Source organism: Alligator sinensis, unplaced genomic scaffold (assembly GCF_000455745.1).
Source record: "Alligator sinensis unplaced genomic scaffold, ASM45574v1 scaffold242_1, whole genome shotgun sequence".
In the NCBI taxonomy this organism is placed as follows: domain Eukaryota; kingdom Metazoa; phylum Chordata; order Crocodylia; family Alligatoridae; genus Alligator; species Alligator sinensis.
The window spans coordinates 281,769-297,739 of NW_005842320.1; the positions used below are offsets into that span (position 1 = coordinate 281,769).

Genomic DNA, 15,971 nt, shown 5'->3' on the forward strand with positions numbered 1-15,971 from the left:
TCTGTTCTGAGTCAGGCCTGGCCTACACAATTTTACATCATTTAGCCACCTCTATTGAAGAAGCTATTTTCTACAAAAAATACTTAAAGCAGTACCAATCATATTTGGTATATGGTTGTATTGATATGAAGGTGTCTGATGCTGGTCTAGCTGATTTTCAAAAGGAAAGCAGAATAAACTAACAGGTATAAGGGGGCTTTCCACTTGCTTATTTGCATCCACTCAAGGATAGGTCTACTTACTCCGCTGACATAAGTAAAGTGTATAATTATAAGCAGACAAGCTTTTAATAATTCAAAATGCAGATCACTTGGAATATATTGTAAACTGACGATTTATGCATAAAAACAATTAATATAGACAGGATCTATCGGGATATGAGGGGGGATTTATTTCCCTTTTTTAATTACTTTTTTGGCAGTATTCAGATCTGCATGAAAAGCGAGCTCTGAAAAATGTTTCAAATTTCAAGCAATGCGTGTCTGTGATACTTCATAGTTAAAATAGGAAATTTCCTCACATACTAAGGTAAATTTAATTATAATGAGTAATAAACTTTGATGCTTTTACAACTGTACCCACTGTATCTCTGAAATCAATTATGCTCATTCTTGAAATTTCAAATGGCTGAAATAATTCAGTAAAACTTACTCTCAGTGCAATCACTAATATTATAAAAAGTATATCATCTGCTTGAGCTTCAGCCACTGTTTTATTACAAATGTATTTTACTACCTGCGTACAACCAAGCAGCAAGTCATAAAATACACTACATTTTCTTTCATTGTGTTGTCTTTATAAAAACAGGTATCTCAGTGTCTTTCCATTCTAGAATTCTTATATAACTCAACTCTATATTACAGAGAAAAAGCTTTAAAAAAAGCTTTTAAAAAATCTCCAATTATTTCCTAGCCTACTTTAAAATGTAGTGACAAAAATCAGTGTAACTATCTCTAGAACTAAAATAAATCTAACTTCATTCTGGTATATGAATCAATGAATTGCATCTGAAACTGATGTAGTCTCTCTTTTTTGTACTAAGTAAATTTTCCGAATACAAACTATATTTTTCCTCTAAGCACCTCTTTTTTATTCCACTAGCAGCAAACCTGTAGCCTGTAATCTATAAACTGCTTTGGCTTAATGAGTTTTTCCCTTCAAGACTTTCTAGAGTTCATCACCTCATTATCAATACCAGCGGCTCTCCATTGGAGTGTCCGGTGTGGCCAGGAAGGGCTGTGGCACACTTGCCTGCTGCTGCCTACATTACAGTTCTCTGGATAACCCCAAACCAGGCAGGAGCCCCTGTTCCCAGTCCAACCCTTCCTAATGTCTGCCAGGAATACAGGCGCACAATGCAGATGGACCTATCCCATGCAGGAGGATCAGGGGGTGGACTGGATCAAAAAGGACAAGGTTGTGCCTTGCAGAGCCTGTAAGACCCTGTGCAGTGACCAGCATTGGATAGACAAGGTGGCATGGCTAACTAAAGCGTACCAGACCTGCTGCCCCCAAATACACCTGCTTTGACAGGAGGACCAGAGCATCCTGGTTCCATGAAGCAGTGGCTTCGGCTCTCCTCCATGGCTGGTCACAAGGGTCAGCTGACTCTCGGGAGCAGCACATGCAGGAGAGCAGACAGTTGGAGGAAGAGAGACAGGTCCTTGCAGGAGAAGCTAAAGTTCACTGGAGACCTTCCTCAGCATACAGGAGGTGGGAGCCACAAGGGGAACAAATTCAAGCCTAATTCATGCTGCCCTGGCCAGTATTAAGCACAGGAAGGAGCAATCCTCCACAGGACACCAGTGCAGGGTCACAGCTGCAGGATTTTTCTCAAAGGCAGCCTACCCTTTCATCAACCAAAGCCCAGGAAGGGACTGAGGGTTCGTAAAAAGCAGGGTAGAAGGACCTCAAGAAAACCTCCTGTCCCATCTGTTTTCTCTGCCTGCTGCTTCGTGTTATTTTAAAAAAAGCAGCTGAAAACTGGGGCTGGGATCCACTGGAGAGAGGGCAAGAGAGTGAAGTGATCCTAGAGAGGGAGAGAGGCAGGGAGGCAAGGGATTCTGTCCCTTGTCACAAATGATTCAGCGCCCTACTTGCATACAGACGCTCTGATGCTCAGAGAGCAGAAGCTCAGCAGGTCTGAAAAATCAGGTCCCGTTCAAGTATCTTATCTGAACCCTGCAAAAACCTACAGGAGCCAGAACAATGGTTCTCAACCTGGGCTTCATGCACCAAAGCAAACACAGGCAAGGGCAGGTGCAGGCATATCTCCCTTACACAGAGAAAAGGAGAGGCCTCCACCTACATCCACAGAGGATGCCGCTAAATTCAGAGAAATTATGGAAGGGCTAAAAAACACCAATCTATCCTGACCAGTTCTCTCTCTCTCACATGTGTTTACAGTTTTTCACTCTCATTTTTGCTACCCAACCCAGGACACGTATTCAACCAAGTCTTCTCTAAATTCATGTAAATATCCCAACCCTGCGAAAAGTAGCAAACTCCTTCAAATACTACCTTATTTCAAAAGTAATACCCTCTTCTGTCATCTATGAAAGTATCTGTATTCTCTAAAATACACGTTAGTGTCTCAATCACTTCTGCTCATTATTATCATTTTTTCCTAAAGCTTTTATAACTTAGCCATAGGCTTTAGTGGGCACAGAATACCTCATATAAAATACTGTCTCATTCCAAGAGCAAAGCTATATCATCACTACTACATCCTTTGGTGCTTTCAATAGCTTCAGATGAGTCTTCAAACCCAAACAGGATTTTCATCATTTTCTTTCAAACTTGCTTTGACACTTTTCACCACTTGGCTCAAATTTGTTCATATTTTTTTCTCCACTATATGAAACTTTCATTAATTGGGAAGAATATTCTCCAACATTCCAGAGAAAAAACTCTCCAAATATAACATTAAAAACCTTATTTTCAGTGTTTCAGACTAACTGTACTGTCTTTTATGAGAATGAATATCAACAGGACCAAAAATACATATACATTATCCAAAGAAAAAGAAAAAAGAAAGTATACCACAAAAGGTAAATAAAACCCTCAATGAAAAAAAGAACAAAAACAAAAAATACACTTTTGACAAACCTACTGCAATAAAAAAATTGGAAAAAAATGACAAAAATTATTAGAACTAAATAAGTGAGAATTTAAGAAGAAGAGTAACACTGAAATGAAAAGGTCAGGAAAAGGTCAAAACCTACTCTGAAGCTGAATCCATAAAAATAAATTAGGTGAAAACACAGGAGAGCTATCAAAAGTATGGATAACCAAATGAACTCACAAACAAGGGGGTGTGCATTGTTCTATGAAACACAGTACCTTGGTATTCATCAGGGTGTTGTTCATATTCCAAACAAAATGTCAAAAATTTCATTAGCATTCTCTTTTCTATCATAGTGAGTTGTTTGCTATTGAAGACATCTGCTCGGGAACAAGGTACCTGGAAAATAATAATTTTAGTAGTTTTTCAAATGGAAGGAAGAGCAGGATAGATGGAGGCTGTATTTATTATACTATCTATTTAGAAATCTTCCTAAACACAAGAATATTCCAATTATTTGCATTTATTTTCCTGTTCCATTATTTCCTTTCATTTCTAATACAATCTTTGCCAAATGCAGGGCTAATTAATTTAGAACTCCACCAAGTAATTATGTTGCCATTATTAGGCTAATGGTATTTCCCTTGTAACCAGGAACTAATGACATATCAAGTCTAGCTCTGCATTTTGGAAATAAAACGCTCCTCTTTAAGATCCAGCTGATGAGTCAATAGTAGTTTAAATATCTGACATAATCATAGTCTAGGACACTGGTCTATTCAGTTCCACATTCCTATTTTAGTGGAATAATCTTTAATTTATGGCATGTACAATTGTAATATTTCCTTACCATAACCAGAATGCAGATAAAGACATTTTCCCACAAAAAAATAACAGCTTACAGCAGCAAAATGTCTCATGAAAATCAGTTTATATCTTTTCATATTTAAAAAAGGAATAGATTCAGCTAATATACCACATTCTTCTACAGTACCTGTTCCACCTTTCCTTCTCGAAATACAAGGATCCTAGTTGCATTTTTGAACTCTGCATATCGGCTAACATTCGACTTTATTAGGAGGTCAATTAACAATCCCTGGGAATAAAGCACCTGTACAAACAAACAAAAATATTTTTGAGGATAAAGAAAAACAAGTACTTGCATTAAAACATAAGTCGCTTCAACTATATTGTTTCATAGTTTCTCTCTCAAAAGAACTCTGAAGTTCCACTTGAAATAAGAGGTTATAAGGAAATGCAAAGACCCCAGAATAAAACAAAACTGTGTCGAAGAGAGCGATAAAGAAGTAGCTAACAGGAGAGCACTCCTTTCCCCACAGAAAACAGGCTCCTCCCCACTAATTACATAGCTTCATTAGCATGGCAAGGCTCACCTGGAGAAATAGACATCTTGGGTACAAGTGCTTGCAGAGAAGCTTGCTTCTTTACTACAAGGACAAGTTTCTATCACACAAAACTGCAGCTTGAGTTCAATTAACATTTCTGGCTTTCAACTGAAGTATCATAAGTTAAGATTTCTTTGCACACCACAGTAACAGCAATCTTCTCCAGTCACTGGGACTGAAAATTTCTTTCAGAGTATTACCATCAGCCACTTCTTTTTCTCCCCCTGTAACCTATCACTGACCATCTTATCCTCTTATGATTTCATGTATCATCTCTACATTAATTAACTCTTCTCCAAACATCACATGTATGCACGCCAGTTGCTCAAAATCAATATGACCAAGCCCAGTATGACCTTTTCTCCCTTCAAGCCCTTCCTCCCACCACACTGTGACAACCACATTACTCCACTATCCAGGCACATAACCTGGGTCAGGGGTGGGCAATTATTCCAGCTAGAGGGCCACTCAATGAGTTTTGGTGAGCTGTCGAGGGCCACAGGGGTAGCCCTGCCCCTTGACAGATGCTCCGCCCCCTGAATGCCATCTTGGGACTGGAAGTCCCAACCCTGCCCCCTGACCTCTGTCACTGGAAGTCAGTGACAGAGGTCACTGACTTACGCCGGAAGTACTCCTTTTGGAAGGGGCGGGGGTTGCCACCTTGAAACCAGAAAAGAAGAACAAATCATATGCTAAAAAAAATCAAAATCAAACATGTACTATAATTTATTTTAATTTTATTTAAAAAATATTTTGCCCTGATTTATGTGCATTTTCATAGTGTATCTAGAGGCAATTACATAATAGCTCAAATACAGTCCTATTCTTTTATACTGTGTGGTGGGGTGTGGGGGCTGCAGGGTATGGGTACGGGAGGAACTGTGTGGGGGCTGTGGGACTATGATGGGGGGTTGGAGTGTGTGAGGGCTATGGAAGCGTGTGGGTGGGTGTGGGTGTGTGTGTGTGGGGGGGGTGGGGGCTGGAGTGTAAGAGTTCCTGAAGCTGCATGTGGTGGTAGCGAGCATGGCCAGCTCTGCCTGGCCCCACAGTGCCCAGCTCCCTGCACTCCCACCCCAGTCCCTGGCTTCAGGTGCTGGCAGTGTGTGGGGCCAGCCCCACCTAGCCCAATAGCTCTCCTACCCAAGTCTCCAGCCACACATGGTGGCAGGGTGTGGGGCCAGCTCCACCCGGCCCCATAGTGCACAGCTTCTATGTTCCTACCCAATCCCTGGCTGTAGGTGGCAGAAGCATGCGGGACAGGCCCCACTGGGCCCATAACACGTAGCTCCCACCCAAGACCATGGCTGCACGTCGGCAGCATGTGAGGCTAGCCCCACCTGGCTCAATAGCACTCCTCTGGCCACACAGGGTAGCAGTGTACGGGGCTCCATAGCGCACAGCTCCTGCACTTCTGCAGCATGGGAAAAACCCTGCTTGGCCCCATAGAACGCAGCTCCCCACACTCCCACCCCATTCCCCCTGCAGGAGTCCCTGGCCCCAGCCCAATGGGGCCCTTACCTGCATTTCCAGGCTCGCAGGCGGGGAGGGCTGGAAAAAGCCTTGGGGTAGCCAGGCACAAGCTCTGCCAAGCAACGGCTTCCTGTCTCTAATGCCCCCTGGCTTGGGGCTGGGGAGGGTCAGGCCAGGCTGGAGTGCGGCGGGTGTTGCTTAGCCTCCAGAGCTGCATTTCCTGCATGGAGGCAGCCAGGGCTTACAGAGGGGCCCCATGGGCCAGGTGGAATTGCCTGGCGGGACAGATCTAGCTGACAGGCCATATTTTGCCCACCTCTGACCTAGGTGCTATCTTTGATTCAATCATCTTTGAAGACCCACACACATCAAGACTACTTTAATTTTGTCTTTATGACACCCACCACAGCATGTGACACCCACCTAGCTCTGTTAAGGCTTTTACATACTACCATTATGAAAAATAATAAACTTTGTATTACATTTGTTTTCTGTAACAGATGTTCTCATGTAATGTCTACAACAATGTATTTGTCTGAAATTACTTGTGCTCATTTCAAACTATATAAATTAAAGTTACTTCTTTCTTCCTTTACAAGAGGTATATCATAATATGATGGGCAAACGGCTCTTTTGTTTCCTTCCTTTTGCCCGCTCCTAATGACCAAAACTTATGAAAAGTCTCTGTTAATAAAGCTTCTCTATTATTAGAAAATGCATCAGAAAAGCATTTCTCATTTGCCTTATTTTATGTCTGTAATTGTTTTCCCCCTACATCTGGGATTTTCAGTGTCTTTATACTTTACAATTTTAATGCTTTGAAGGATATTAAGACAGTTAGTATAAAGGATGACCTACCATTTATAGTATGTGTTTTCTTCTTTAACTGTGTATCTTGTTCCTCGAATACCATACTTCAAAATCTATCCCAAATGTGTTTTATACTTCCTTTTCTTGAATAAGCAATTTCTACTTCCATCTTTCCCTTTATGGGAAATATTTAATTTTTAATGTCTTAGTTCCCAAAATACAGGCATTTTTAAACTTGCTAATTATAAGTACCTCAAAGTTTTTTCAAACTTTTTCAGTCTCCACTATTTTTTCACTTAACTGATGAGTATAGCTGATTCTTGCTTTCTTTGTATAAGCTATACATTTATTATACATTGCTGGATGGACATAACTGTAACTACTAATTCAAAACAGCTTACTAAATTAAAAGCACTGAAGAAAGTTTTATATCTAGTGTTACTAATCTAAAATTTTTGTAGTCCTGAATGTAGGAATCTACAAAGTGCCAATGGAGAGGCAAAATCCCTATTTGTTACAATTTCAGATTTCCAAATTTGAAAACCAAGCCTCTGAGATAAAAGTGTAAGTGTACATTTGCCCATGGTGGGATGGGCATGCCTTTAAGAGCCCTTGTGCTAAAAATGAACTGCTGCAAGTTAGTGGAAATTTCGGTTGGCACTTCCCCAGTCTGCCTCTCTCCCCAACCAGTATTCTGCCCTTTTTATCTACAATTACCTTATAATGGCTCCTAGGGTTAGAGTGCTGCCTCTAAGGTTATCTTTTGAAGTGCATCTCCCTGAATAGCATAAAAAGCAATCAAAATGGATATATGCACAGGTTGTACACGCTGCCAATCATGACCTCTAGCATTTTGCAGGATCAGTATCACATACTGTAGATTTGCAAAGTGTACCCTAGGCTCTGGAATACATGACATAAAATGTATCACTGAAACGTAATATTCACTATTTTGGCTACTATAACTTTATTGTCATAAAAGCTTAAATATCACTGATGGTACAGAATAAGAAAGTCTAAATATGTAAGTTCAGAGTGTGACACATTTGGCAAATAACATTTCTGGTCATTTCAACTCCGATAATTTAATAGGCTATTGATTAAAGACAACTTCTTTTCTAGCTTTCAGAACTCTATTTTTCCAAACTGAACAATAAAGAAAAAATTCCGCTCAGACTTAAAGAGTCTTGCTTTTCACACAGTCCACTGAAGTAAAAAAAAAAAATCTTATCAACATTATAAAAGAACTTGTAGCTGTAGGTGCAGATGCTCACACATCAGCAACAGATTTCCTTTGTAAAATATATATTTCCTCTATAAATTACACGTGTGTGGGTGCGCACATGCACAAGCACATACACATAGAGTCTGTTACTGTCTACTGGACAAAGAACATTGTTTTGAAATCTGAGTGTTTGGTAAGCAAATCAGATTTTGAGAAACCATTCTCAAAAACAGGACAAAGTAAGAATTCAGAACGGTAACAACAACATCCAATTTCATTTAGCTTAATAGTTACATCAGGGACTAAATGCATTTAATTTTTATTTAAATAGACAAATTATTACAATCCAGCATGTCAGTGTGCTGACAATTAAGAATTCCTTCATTAATGTTTGTTACTGAAGGAACATAAGAGCCCCATAGTATCAGATTTCAGGTTGAGTTTGAGTTCAGGAAAGGGTAGTTAGATATTTCTTTAAGTGCACTAAGTGAATTTGATTTGAAAAAAATATTCTGTATCTTGAAAACAAAGGTTTGCACCTAGGTGAAGTTTCTTTGTTAAACTGTTTTTATTGAAGAATTTAAGAAGAATAGAACTAAATTTAAGAACTCTTGCTTAAGCTCTCAGTTGTAGGAAAATTTGCTTTACTCCTATGTGAGCTATGCTTTATTTGGTTGTTTTCGTTAAGGACAGACATAAAAATACATTGTGCTACAGTGCTGAAGACACTTTTTGTAAAGAGAAACTATTACATGCTCACTTACTTAGAGCCTAAGTCTTATGCGCCCACAATGTTGTTATGACCATCTTTTTAACCCCTTGAATGTCTAAGTTTATTCATTTTTTTCACTGAAGTAAATGCAATTCTATGAAGAGATCGCTAATTAATTCTTACCTTGGAAACTAAATCAATATTAAATCGCCTGCCTTCTTTAACAATTTGGGAGTAGGTAATTTTCTTTGGTTCCAGGTTAGAAACTTCAGCTGTTGATGCATTCTCAGTTTTTTCTGTTTCCAAAGTAGAATGGCCAGAAGTTGCATCATAGGAACTTTCTCTTTCAGAGATGACCTCTGTATCTTCCCCTTCTGGTGTACACTCTAGATCATTACTTGCAATTGTTTCTGGAGACATTTCACAGCCCTTGGTCCCTAATTGTTTATCTAGAGCCAAGCACCCTTTTTCAGATTGCTGAGCAGTCTCATTAGTATCAGAACCTCCCAAGTCAGGCAGTTTTGACAACGCACCAGCTTCTTCAATATCTTCAGCTGAATCCTGACTGATTAGAACACAAAAACAGAGATTTAAAAACTTGAAGTTTGAGCCAGTGCAAGAAATGAAAAACTTCAGGAACATTTTAATTAAAAGCATTAAATTGAACCACCTGATCCAAATCAGGTCTTATTTGGAATGGCTACGATACTCTGCTGCTTTCACTCTAAAGTTGTAACTCACGAGGGCTACACTTCTGCAAATCAAATAACACACTTGAAATCCCTGTTTCTGCATAAAACTAAGACTGGGTGTACCTACACATGAATTTAAGCACACTTAAATTTGATGCACATTAAGCTAACGTGCATTAAGCATTTTTTGGCAGGTGTCTACCCATGGTGAACGTGCCCGTGTGGCTGCCAGGAGGAGCTCCAGCCTTCAGATGCAGGGCTACCAGCACTTGGCAGCTATGCCGAAGGCAGAGCCAGCTGCCAGCACTTGGCAGCCATCTTGAAAGCACACCCTCTACACTGTGACCTCTGGGCTGACAGAGCAGCAGCATCGCAGAGATGCAGCTGCCCTGCTCCTGCCTCAGCTGCACTTCCCAGCCCTCGCTGCCCCAGCTCCTGGCCCTGCGGGGCTGGGGCCAGACACCAGGTGTCAGGGGGCCTGTACGTCGCCTCCAGGGGCTGGCCTGACTGGCCAGTTGCTGCTGAAGCAGCTCCACATGGCGCTGCTCCAGAGCCTCCAGCTAGGCCCAGTGCTCCTGCTGCACCGTCCCATGCCGCCTCCTGGGCAAGATCTTCCTCCCACCAGGCCAGCTCCCACACCTGCTCCCATACTGCCCAGTTCTCCACCACTGCTACCAACCGTTGAAGCAGGGGGGCCCAAGTCCCTGGTGTGCACAGCCAGCGCATCCAAGTGGCTTCGGCAGTGGGTTGTGGCAACCCTGATGTGCACTCCCACAAGGACCTGAAGCCTCTCCCCCGCACGCAGATGTTGGGACTGCAGAGGCAAAAACTCTCTTTTGTGAGAGTTTGCAACATTTCAGAGATGAGATACTCTGCACCAGAGTTCATGCACTGCACAGCCTCAGATCAGAGGTTGGCCATGCATGGGTGCCCAGGGACCATGTTAAGCTGTCTGGGCAGGGCTGGGTCCAGGTGGCTGCTGGACAAGCTGCCTGGCCCCACTTGTACCACTGGGACTGGTGGGCCACTGGGTGCTGGCCACTGGCTCCAAGCAGCCTACCTCCCCTGCTCCCCTCCCAGGGCCAGATAGGCCAGGCTGCTGGCAGCACCTGCTGGCACAGCTCCAGACCCCGCTCCCTCCCTTCTCTCTGCAGGCCAGCCACTCTGCCATGCTGCCACCCAGTCCATGGCACCTGGGCTCAGGGCACATGGGGCTCCCAGAGCCTACCAGGCCCCCGTGTGTCCCCCCTGGATAGGACCCATGCAGCCTTTGCCCGTCCTGTCCCTTTGCTGGAGCTGCTCCTTGGCCACACGTGAGATTCGCCCCACCTGCTCCCTGCTGTTTTGTACCCCCAACTCTGTCTCTTTGAAGGCACTGTGGTAAAGCACCTCTGCCATGTGGCTCACAGTCCCTGCCTGCGCCCCTGTCCAGGGTGCTGCTGGCAGCCCTCCAGGGCCAGCATCACAGGGGCAGCCTCACAGGGGCCCAGAGAACTGGTGTGGGGAGCATGTCCAGCACAATGTCCCCATCAAGCCTCAGCTCTGCCCATGTGTCCATGCCCATCCCAGTGCCTGGATCCCCAACTGGACCTGGGAGGTGGTGTGCGACCTTGTAACGTGGGGTGAGGGGCTGGCCCTACCCCTGCTCTCCCCACTGGGGGCCTCTCTGGGGAGGTGCTCCAGGTCTGGTCCCCCCTGCATTGCTGCACTCCTGCATGAAGCACTCTGTGCTGTGTGCCTCAGAGCACAAAATGGCTGGAGGCTTTTATAGCCTGCAACTAGGGGCTGCCAGACAGCAGCCCAGCCCTGGAGGAAGAGAGGCGGTCAAGCCAGGAGGCCTGGGGCTGGGCTATGGCTGGCCCCTAGTGGCTGGGGAGCCCCAGAACTAAGGTCCCTGCATTAACATGCATTAATATATCTACATATGCATGAATGCGCTTTAACTAATTGTGCCTAAATTTGATGCTTGCTTTACACCGGGATCAAATTTAGGTGCAATTAGCCTAAAATCACCATTTTTAAGGTGCATTAAGGGTGTGCATGTGTAGCCTTGCACCCTTAATGTGCTTTAAATCGGGCTAATGTGCCCTAAATGCTCGTGTGTAGACACACCCACTAAGATTAATATAAAAATTAATACCTACAGCTATCAAACTGATAAACAGCACTGCAGATATTTACCTAAAGTAGAGACCATTCATACCACCTGAGAAAGTAGGCTGTAGCTTACAAAAAGCTTATACTTTTCTAATCAAATCTGCCTTTAACATGATACCCCCTGCCTTCTGCCTGACTTCGGACTAACATGGCTAACTAGCTCTCTAAATTACAACATGTTATTAAAAATAAACATCCATTAAAAGATAACCTGAAGCGTTTTATTTTTTACCTATGAGTATGTAAAGCTGCTTTAACATCCCAGCCATTACATCACTGAAAATAACTGAAAAACAAATTCATTTCTTCATTTGAGAAAAGTCATTTTGTCTCTAGGAGTCTATCATCTCTTCAGGAATTATGGGAATTTGGTCTGAAATTTTAGCCTATAAGAACTTTCAGTTTACTTATTTAGCTTGGATGCCAAATTTCACTAAAAACGTGGATCAGACTGCAGGATATAATAACTAAACATACATAGATCACACTTTTTTCTTGAATCCCATTCATAAGGGGTTAATGCTAAATGAGTAACCAATTATCACAGACTAACAGAACACAGTAAGACAATATGTGGCTTATAACCATATTTTATACTCATCTCAAATGTCTTTGATATAAACTATTTACAATACATACTTATTTCTAGAAAATGCTTCTCTCACACAATCATTTGTTAACCCATTAATGAACAGAACTTTAATACATGTGGCCCCTACAGCCAAGGAAATTTTAGAACAAGTTTATTCTATAAATCTTAAGGGGTGCAAGGCATTCCATTCTGGTTCATTATGAGGTCATGCATACAACTTGTACATCTTATGAAACATGATTTGTCTCCATTTCCAATCATGCTCCCCACTGCCTCCCCCTCCCCCAAGTCCTTGGTCTTGTTTGAGTGCCACAGTCTTATTATCTTATATGTATGGTGGCAGAGCCTCATTCTTCTTTCCTCCATTTCAGTAGTCAGTTCCTGGGGTGCTGAACACGCCATGGGGGTTTAATTCAGTTTAGTTCTCCCTAAATTGAAATGATGGGTTTTTAAAAAGTAATTGTTAAGCTGCTGGCAGGTTGAGAGGTCCTTGAGTTGCGCAGGGACCCTGTGCTTCCCTCCACAGCTGTGGGGGGGGGTACTTCCCTCTGCAGCAGCACCCCCCCCACTGCACCTGCCCACTGGCACCTGGCCCGGACGGTCACAGGGGGCACCGCAGCCGTGGAGAGAAGCACTGGGCCCCCAACACAGGTCAGGGAGCCACACAGGTTCTGGAAGAAAAGAAAAAAAAAAATATATCAGGCTCCTTGCTGCATTTCTTTTCCCCCTTCAGCCAAGCCTGCCTGCATGGGCTGCTGCCAGGTTGCACAGCCCCTACGCTGTGCGGGGCTGGTGCTTCCCTCCATGGTGGCAGCACCCCCCAGGACTACGCAGGCTGGGCGCCAGCAGGCAGGTGCAGCCTGGGGAGCCCCGCAGCTGCAGAGGAAAGCACTGGGGTCTCCTGCAGCGAAAGGATTGTGCAACCCGCCAGCAGCTCATTCCCCCCACCCCGCGACAGAGGAAGGTAAGCTCCAGCACCCCTGCACTGTCCCCGCTGCCTTCCCGCCACCTGGGACTGCCTGGGAACGGCTGGCTTGCCCCTGGAGCAGAGCAGCAAGATGGTAGGAGGGCGGATGGTTGTACTGGTGGCAGGAGAAGACAGCGGGGATGGTGCTAACAGCAACGCCACTAAAGCAGAATACACAGCTGAACGTGCAAACAGCAATGCCATTAAAGCAGTGCAAAAGGGCATTTAAGCCATTTTAAAGGCCAATTCTGTGGCATGTACAAAGGCCCCTGGAACTTAGGCTTAGGCCACCTGCCACCTAGCTTTGGCTGAATGATGATTTTACTTATTATATTCCTTGCTTATCCTCAAGAAGGCTCAGAAAAAGAAGGAGACTTTCACTGAGAGGATGAGTGAATAGAGACAAGAAGGTCCCTGACACAAGAGACGCCTCACAACAGCCATAGATTCTTCCCACATTTCTCTAGCACGGGAACTTTATGAAAACCCTAGAAATTAGCCATTCAGGTAATAGCCACATGGAATATAGGCAGTTTCCTTAACTACCAAATACTCCCCACCACGCACCCCCCCCCGACAGATTACAGTTCGCAAATTAACTTAACATAAACATACATATAATCTAATCTAAGATTTATTTTAGAAAGCAGGAAATTAACTATATGTGTTTTCATCTTTACTGGCATTGTCTGTAACCTTTAGCGCAATATAATGAAAGCATGCCTTGTGCAATTCTGGTTAATCGCTAACATGAGAATCATAATGGCAATAAAGTTAGAGGGCAGTCACCACAGCTAAGTATTCTGTGTAGTTGGCCTTCTTTTTCTAATGACAACATTCTTTAAAATTCTCCTTATAAAGCAAAACTGCACATTTAATCTCATCTATCTTTTTTAGCTTGAACTTCAATATTGTCTACCTCAGCAACTAATACTTTTGAACTTAGAATTTTAGTTTATGTTACCAACAAAGATGAATGAAATCAATGTCATTATAAGTGAAAGGAGTTCAGCAATAATTTTGTATTATCTTTTTATCTTTATACCACAAGCCATTAATGCACTGAACAAACAATCTCTTCTAAGGTGAAACCTAATGAACTGTGATTTTAAAGGTGACCTATAAAGGTACAGTATCAAATAGCAGTAACTACCAATATAGGTAAATTTCCCATAACAGCTAAGAAGCATTCTGCAGACTTATCAAAAGATCTACCTCTCTTCTCTGCAGTCTCAGGGGTAGGAGACTGTCTGGGCCAGCAGGAGAAAGAAAACTCTCCAGATTGCTCTCACTCTCCCCATTTTGTGTGTTTGAAGAGTGCCAATGGTTAGCCAGAAGGTCACAGCATAAATCAGTTGGCTTTTCCACACATAAAACATGTTCTCCACTTTCCTAGAAATATGTACTTTTGTTGGTCTTGTGATGGCACTCCTTTGCACTATCAAAATTTCCCCCATCAAGTAAAACCAATCAAAGTAATATTAGCCAAGCAGAAGCACAAGGATTTCTTAGGGTCATATCTTTTATTGGACTACCTGCATAGTTAGGATACTTAGACAAGTTTTTGAACGCAAGACCTTCTTCATCAGGTCTGAGAAGTAAAAACCAGCATAGCACAGTAAAAAAACAAACAAACAAACATGCGATCAAAAGACTCTAATCACAGCTATGCAGTTGGTTCAACAATAGATATCACCTTAAGAAATCCCTGCCTCTAGTATAATTCCCAGTACATCATGGACAGCTGCATCACCGTACCGCTACCATAACATGGAAGATAACAAAACCCACGATTTACACTGGAAAATCCCAACCCTAAAGAGCTAAACTTGCCTATCTAATCATCAGAAGCAAACTTTCCACTGCCAAACAGACTTAACAGCCTTGCGTTGACAAGAAATACTTGACAATATATCTCCATTGCTAATACAAACAACGCCCCGCCCTCAACCATCAGAATTCATGGATCCTACACATGCCTTCCCCAAAATATGATATATCTAATCCAATGCACAAAATGCCCTCATGGCAACTACATGAGTGAAACCAAACAGCAGCTAAACAACGGAATGAAATCTCACGGAAAAAATATAAAAGACAGAGACATACAAACACAATTGAAGTACATTTATCAGAACAAGTACAAATATCACAGAACAACCACCCCCTCTCTGACCTCACTATTCTCGTGTGTAAATCTGTCCTTTATCTAACACTTTTAAAATATGAACTTGGGAACAAAATTTCATAAGCTGACTGGACACTAAGAATCAAGGGCTTAACAGTGATACCAGTTTCATGGCACATTATAAAACCTATCTGATCCCTGAATTCTTTCAACACATGAAAGGTGAGAATGTCCCTACTCCCTTTTGACAGGCCTTCATCTCCCAGCAATCAGCTTCTCTTCTTCTGCTAATTGTTTGTCTGCTACCCCTGGGAATTTCTCTCCCCTGTCTTCCATCTGTTTTTTTTATTATGCTGCCCAGGCTTTTACTCCTCAGACGTAAAGAAGATTGTCTTACATTCAAAAGTTTGTCTAACTCTATTCCAACTATGTAGTTGGTCCAATATAAGATGTTACCCTAAGAAATACTTGCCTCTTGCATAATTCCTCAACCATCACGACTACATCATCAATGTAAAAGTACCAATAGCCAAGTAAACATTGCAGAATCTTGGAATTCAGCATCATATAAACGTAACTAACTTACCTGCACTCTTTACACCAGAACTGTCCAACTGCATGCTGCACCAATGAGGGCCACATGCCTGGCAGGTCACACCAGGACAAGTAACAGGTCCTCAGGTTGCACACCACATGGACACCCCTCTCTTGCTGTACTATGCACCCATGTCCCCCATCCCACTGCTGA

At 42.7% G+C, this 15,971-nt stretch overlaps 1 protein-coding gene across 4 annotated transcripts in view; it reads right to left on the reverse strand.

Annotated features, from left to right (window-relative positions):
• CHM (CHM, Rab escort protein 1) overlaps positions 1 to 15,971 on the reverse strand; it is a 148,747-nt gene that overhangs the window by 78,725 nt on the left and 54,051 nt on the right. For all 4 annotated transcript variants that reach the window (XM_025209963.1, XM_025209964.1, XM_025209962.1 and 1 more), the window contains exons 5-7: positions 8,871 to 9,252; positions 4,059 to 4,175; positions 3,343 to 3,463 (exon numbers count right to left, since the gene is read on the reverse strand). In XM_025209963.1, the coding sequence (XP_025065748.1) occupies positions 3,343 to 3,463; positions 4,059 to 4,175; positions 8,871 to 9,252 (620 nt within the window). The remainder of the gene's footprint in view (positions 1 to 3,342; positions 3,464 to 4,058; positions 4,176 to 8,870; positions 9,253 to 15,971) is intronic.